General features: G+C 43.2%; 1 protein-coding gene across 1 annotated transcript; it reads right to left on the reverse strand.

Annotated features, from left to right (window-relative positions):
* Positions 1 to 911: 911 nt before the first annotated feature.
* On the reverse strand, positions 912 to 4,450 carry LOC147632288 (7-deoxyloganetin glucosyltransferase-like). Its single transcript, XM_086807097.1, has 2 exons — positions 3,480 to 4,450; positions 912 to 2,238 (listed from the first exon to the last, which is right to left on the reverse strand). Exons 1-2 carry the CDS (start codon positions 4,165 to 4,167, stop codon positions 1,265 to 1,267), a joined length of 1,662 nt encoding a protein of 553 aa, XP_086663223.1. The 5' UTR covers positions 4,168 to 4,450; the 3' UTR covers positions 912 to 1,264.
* Between the last annotated feature and the right edge of the window lie 2,565 nt (positions 4,451 to 7,015).

The following is a 7,015-nucleotide window of genomic DNA, read 5'->3' on the forward strand; positions in this document are numbered from 1 at the left end:
TTTTAGTAACTCTTCTGAGAGGGAGACAGAGATTGCTTTTAGATTGTTGTATGCCTTTTTTTCATACTTAATAGAAGTCTCTTTCCTAAGGGGGGGGGGGCGAGGGGGGGAACTTGTCCAATTAAAACTTTCTCTTTTAGTGTTCTGAAGACTACCACTTCCTCCTCTGTCAAGAAGATGTCCCTGCTCTGCAGTCTGCACCCCCGCCGGTTCCTAGGCCATGGCAAGAAAGGTGCTATATTTGGGGAAAGGGGCTCACCTGATTTCGGTTTAAAAGGGGGTTCAAAGCCTATTTCCCATCATGATTGAGTGGGTGTCCCAAATTCCAGATTCCTAAAAAAGATAGCCTTTGAGTATCATTAGCAGGATCTCTTGGAGTGCCCTATCTTCTGCTTCTGCCAAGGCTGGAAAAGAACCTATCAGAATGATTGATTTGCTGTATGGCATCCAAACCTACGTTTGAGTCCATCCTTTTCCTTGGGCCAGGGAGTGCTACATCTTTTGGGGTTCTAGGGAGAACCAGTTTGCTTAGGGGAATCTTAACAAAGAAAATCCCTAACCCTAGCACTCAACCAGCTCTCTCTCTCTCTCTCAAGTGAATCTTCTCTCTACTCTCTGGAATTTTTGAATAGACCCAAGGATAAGCTGAGACACATTTTCCACACACTGCATGAGTGCTTTGTATACAGTCCATTTGTATGTTGCATTACTGGTTTCATGTTTCATTTCGGTTCACTTAAAATATTTGCAAATTTAGGCATCAAACATATTGCTGGAATGAAACTACCCTAGGTGTAGGTCTTGTACAAGAACATCTTGAAGTGAGCTTATAAAAGCCTGAACATCTCAAGCAAAAGAACACCTTAGCTCATTGTTTCAATGACAATTTCAAAGATAAATTGACACACACATTCATGTTAAAGTCTCGGATATAATTATTAGTACAGTGACTCACAACTAAGGTTATGCTGCCATACTAAGTCTTACAAAGCACATTGAATGTCATACTTGTCACTTAGTTTAATTGTCACTTGACTTAAAACTAGCTAAATATTGAAGTAGGAAGGCTTACAAATGTTTAGAATGAGGGTGAGATGTCATGAGATTTCTTATTGTTTTGCCAAAGTGAATCAAGTAGAGCTTCTGACAGGGAAGAATTCCTCAATGTTGAATATTAATACGAGCACATATCACACCTATTTTGGACTTGTGCACAAACTAAACTGCTTGAATATTGACCTGCTTTTAATCTCAATGAGAGCAATCATGTCAAAGCAATCTTCACACTCTGATTTCTCAGGGCTTCAATGAGCTTTTCCAAGTGAATGTTAGAAGCCCCTTGAGGTTGCACTGCCCGCCTCGCGGCTTCTCTAAGCTCGCCAGCTCTCTTTCTCATCTCCTTACCCTCCTGTTCTTTTAATACAGTTCTTACCACCCTCACTACATCCGTGCTCTTTACCTTGCCATCATCTTGCCTTTTGAGTGCCATCCCAATCTTCCAGACATCACACACATATGCACAATTTGTGGGCTGGTCTGAGCTGAAAGCAAAAGGGATCATAGGCATCCCCATGCTCACGCTCTCTAATGTTGAATTCCATCCACAATGTGTAAGGAATGCGCCTACCGATGGGTGCGAGAGCACTTGCATTTGAGGAGCCCATGGGACGATCAGCCCATACTCCTTTGTATCTTCCATGAAACTCTCTGGCAAAATGTCAGCTACATTGTGAAGAGATGATCTAGACCTTATGACCCACAAAAATGGCTGCTTACTCGCTTTAATCCCATAGGCAATGCCTTCTAGATCCTCAGCAGAAGGGTTGAACAGGCTCCCAAAAGAGACGTACAATACAGATTGATTCTTTTGGCTATCTAGCCACTGGATGCAGTCATTCTTCTCCTGCAGCAAGCTGGCTCCAACGCTGGTGTCGTTCTTGTCACCCCCTTCCAAAAATGCTGCAGGGATCAATGGGCCTACAAGTGAGACTGGAAAGGGGAGCTCTGCTTGCAATGCCTGGTATGCATCCTTCTCAAGCTCTTCAAAAGAGTTCACAATAACTCCTGCACAGTTTCGGAGGATGCCGAACTGCTCCTTGATAGATGCGACGTAGGGATTGGAGATGCTGTCACTATAAAGTAGAGTGGGGAAACTTGAAGGATGAAGAGGGGGCACACCAGGAATACAAGACACTTTGTCATTAGCTTTTTGGGGCTTAACTTCATCTTCATTGCATCCTGTAAGACAGTAACATCATAAAGCTTAAACTCTTGACAACAGTGTGAAAGTTGAGGGACCAGTGCACATGCCCTTGTAAATGCATTAAGGACATTCTCTTGTCAATCATACAAAAGCTTCAGGCAAGTATGCACCTGTATGCTGAAGAGCTGGGATTGCATTCATTTTCTATAATTATTCGTGAGCATACATGCATGTTCAAAACATGTCCCCTATGCATTCTTTGTATCATTGAAAGTATGAAAGCGTATTTGCACTAGTCTTACGTACGGTTGAGGAATCACATGGCATAGATATATCCATCCACATCTTTGAATAAAAGCATGTCAACACCTAAGGTGGCCTCTTTGAGGTGCTAGTCAAAGGTCTAGGCAATTGGTTCTAGGTAGATTTCGGGGTGCCTGTGTACGTGGCACCCCGCGGGCCCCAGCATGCCTCAGTACAGACAGTGGTACAGACAGCCGTGCAAAAGAGTTATGAACACACGTCGGTGCGTTTGCTGTGATTCGAACCCAGGTCTCTGCTGCCAAGGGAGGCGAAGCTCCTATCCACTACACCACGCGCACACTTGTGACATAAACACATGTCGATAACACCTTATGGACATATGTCTACAAATGGGCCCGTCACCGGCCATTGACCGGGTGATCGGGCCCACGGGGTGCCACGTACACAGGCACCCCGAAATATACCTACAGCCCAGGCAATTTGCACCTAGCAAGTTATAATATTAAGGAGGCAATTCATTATGAAGACAATTATTAAGATTTGATTGCATTTTCAGATTCCTGATTCGAAACCAAAATGAGGGTATGCAGGTGTCTCCTGGGGCACTATGGCACATGAGCTCCATTACTATGGAACATTCCAGAAAATGATAGGTCCATACATGATACTATATACACCCTTCTCGTGAAGACTCTTTAGTACCAGAACCGCCTTGGTACTGGCCACCCTTCTAATTCTTTTAGCAAGAAGGGAATGGATGTTCATATCTCATTTGGTACCACAGGGGGTCACTTGTAGCTAATTACAATTAAGCATTAGGGTAAAATGATATTTATGCTGTAGTAGGCATTATATGCACATGACTGCTATGATTTCTTGGCATGCACATGACTGCTACGGTGTCCCTTCATCTCAGGATATCATCCACAATGAAATGAGCTAATTACATTACTCCAACGCTTGCTCGTCTTTGCAAAAATGTAAAATGTAAGCCTTAAGGGTCATATTGTACCTGGAGAAGCTTTCTTGTTGCAAGGGAAGAAGCCATTGGCAGCAAGCAGAGGTGCATGGTAGTACATGGAGCCTACAGAAGTAGACTGGGTCCAAAAGAATATACTCGGAATCCCGAGCTCCGCTGCGACAGTGTGCACCCAAGGGCAAAACGACCCGAACACAACACAAGAAACAGGTGGGCTTTTCTGGTTCAAGCTTTGTAAGAGCTGCTTCAAGGGATCCTTCATGTTGTGAGTTGCGAGGTGGAACTCGTAAATCCTTGGGATGAGGTCAGTGTAGTCGAAATCGGGCGCCAAGCCATTGTCTACCCATAAGAAGTGAAGTTTACTGTCTTGGGGAGGATGTGCTTGCATGATGTTTGGGGATGGTGAGCCTGGCGTCGATGATGTCGAACGCGTGTGTTGGATGCGGTCGTGGTTGTGCTTGTTGTTGATGAAGGTGACCCTCACGCCCTGCTTGGCGAGGAGCACCTTGGCGAACTGCATCATGGGGTTGATGTGGCCCTGCAGAGGATATGGCACCATCACTACATGCAGCTCTTGAGCTGCAGCGCTCGCGCTATCAATATTGTTGAATCCTTGGAGCGCTCCTCCTGCATGTGCACAAGGAAGGGCGACTTTGTCATGCAGGTTTTTACTCATGGCTTCAATTTGCTGAGAAGAGAGAGAATAAATTCCATCAGCCATGATAGAATCACTGCAGGTCTGCTATTCTGATTGGCACTGTAGTTTTTCTCCTGAGTGTGTATTGCACCTGTGTGTGTGTGAGAGAGAGACTGAGAGAGAGAGAGAGAGAGAGAGAGACTCTGAGAGAGGGGTTAATTATATGCCTGAGAGTCTAGAGAGCCGAGCAATATCATATATAAATGCTCCGCAGCTCCACGATGACTATGCGGCTCAAATTGATTCTCTTTGTGTGTTGTCACTGTGTGTGTCATGGTGCAGTGTGTCACTGTGTGGGTCATGTGCAGCGTGCACATTGCGAGAGAGAAAGTGCAGAGAGAACCCCTGCGTGTGATGATTAGTCGGTGACTCCGTGTGATGATTGATTTGTTGGCAAACTACCACCACTTGTTCGAAAAGTGTCTCGTTAGAGATCATTTTTAGTTAGCGTTACATCAATCATCATAAATTGAAAAGGAAATTGTAATTTTGAATTAGCTTTCTCTTTTTATTGAAATATAAATATAACTAAATATTGAAATTTTTGAGGGGTTGTTTTTCCTTCTTTCCTCAATTTGAGAAACTGTAGAGAGAGAGAGAGACAGCCCCTAAGTCGGAGCCTCCGTGTGATGATTGATTTGTTAGCAAACACGTGTTGTCCCTCAGTCAGCCTCCGTGTGATGATTGATTTGTTAGCAAACTACCAACAAGTGTTGGAAAAGTGTGTCTCGTTAGAGATTATTTTTACTAAGCCTTACATCAATCATCATGAATTTAAAAGGAAATTGTAATTTTGAACTAGCTTTTTCTCTCTATTGAAATCTAAATATAACTAAATATTGAAATTTTTGAGGGGGTGTTTTTCCTTCTTTCTTCAATTTGAGAAGGTTTTTTAAGAAATTGAACAAGTTCTAGGTTAAGCCGAACCTATTTTTTTCCCGAACCTTGGTCTCAAGGCACGATCTCTAGTATAGAGGGACCCTCCGGACCCTCCATCGCTGCGCACGTTCCCCATAATGCACAAGCCGCCAGTGCCCAGGTTGCCATTCAGCTGTAATAACGGTGAATGGCGAGCAACAGTCTGGAATTTGGAGCGCCAAAAAGCCCGCGCCCCCACACTCAGGGGCCTCTCGATCCCCCTCCTTTCTAAAGTCAAAAATTTTCCCTCCAGAAAATAAAAAATTTCCCTCCTTTTGTGCACTTAAAAAGACCCCTTCTTTCAATGTAAACTTGCATGTATCTATTTTTTCCATCATCTTTTGCTCATGTCACTCCCACAACCTCTTTGTGGTGCTATCGCTAATGCATGCATGGCCGCTATCCTGGCAGTCCAAGAGTAGCTTCTCACCATGCAAGCCATTGAGGAGGAGTTCAACAATATAATATAAGATGACTCACAACACATCAACAATGAGGACCATGACTTCATGCCGAGGAGTTGCAATGACATTAGAGTTCTCTGCAACTCTTGCCACCTTTGTAAAGAATTGAAGGCAGGTCTTATATAAAGAATTGAGTTGGTATGCCACCTTTGTTGTATCAATAAATGTTGTCACCAATCTTGTAGGTTGTTTGAATGAAGTTTTCATTGACTATGATTCTCTCTCTCTCTCTCTCTCTCTCTCTCTCTCTCTCTCTCTCTCTCTCTATATATATATATATATATATATATATATATATTTGTGCAATATCAAAGCACCTTAACACTTCATTTTTTCAAAGAGAGAGAGAGAGAGTGTGTGACAGACATTAACACTTCATTTCCTCAAAGACATGGAGAGAGAGAAGGTTATTCAATGGAGAAAAATGTGCTCTTTATGAGTGACAATGTTTAAACGCTAGAGAGAGAGAGAGAGAGAGAGAGAGAGAGAGAGAGATGACATTACATAGCTTGAGAACAAGAGATCATATTACCCTCTTGATAACATTTCCTCAAAGACATGACAAGAGAGAGAGATAGAGGGAGAGAGAGACAGTGAGAGAGAGGGGGGGGAGATAGAAAGACTTATTCAAAGAAGGAAAACGTGCTCTAGTATGAGTGACAATGTTGAAATGCTAGAGAGAGAGAGAGAGAGAGAGAGAGAGAGAGAGAGAGAGAGAGCTTGATAACAAGAGATCGTATTACAATCTTGAAAACATTTCTTCAAAGACATGATATTACATAGCTTGATAACAAGAGAGAGAGATAGAGGGAGAGAGAGAGACAGTGAGAGAGATAAACCATAGGCAACCCAACTTCATTTCCTCAAAGTCATGGCATTACATAGCTTAAAAACAAGGGCAACAAGTTGTTGTGAGGTAAAATGTGAGAAAGAACACTATCTACCCACATTGCACCCACGGAGTTAGCAATGTGAGCAAGAGCCCCACATATTGCTCTTTTCACATTCTAAGCCCTCTAGGCGAGCCGTGCGGTCCACCTCCCTATGCTCCTTGCTTGCCTCCCCAAGTTGAAAATGAGATGGACGGGTGGTCTCACACTTTTACAAGAGTGACAATATGTTCTTTGATGTCTCCACCAACTCCTTGAGATTCCCTGCAAATCTTCATGCCTTCTTCTTGTGAATGCCCCCCTTTTGAGCTTCTTCTTCTCTCTTTTTATGATGTTCCTCTTCTTTCCTTTTTCCTCTTTCCTCTTTCTCTCTTCCTCCTCCTTCCTTCTCTTTTCTTCTTCCTCCTTTTTCCTTTTCTCTTCTTCCAGCTTTTTTTTCTTTTTTGTTTCTGCGGTGGCTTCCTGTTTTTGTCTCTCTTCTAGTTGTCTTTTTCTTTCTTCTTCTACTCTTTGCTTCTTTACTTCGTTTGGGTCAGGCAGCAGCTCTTCATCTACTCTGAGCTTTCTTTTCTTGTTGGCCTTCGGGGTGATTTTTTGCCA

This window comes from Cibotium barometz, chromosome 13 (assembly GCF_041138505.1).
Source record: "Cibotium barometz isolate CiBa-2024 chromosome 13, ASM4113850v1, whole genome shotgun sequence".
Lineage (NCBI taxonomy): Eukaryota > Viridiplantae > Streptophyta > Polypodiopsida > Cyatheales > Cibotiaceae > Cibotium > Cibotium barometz.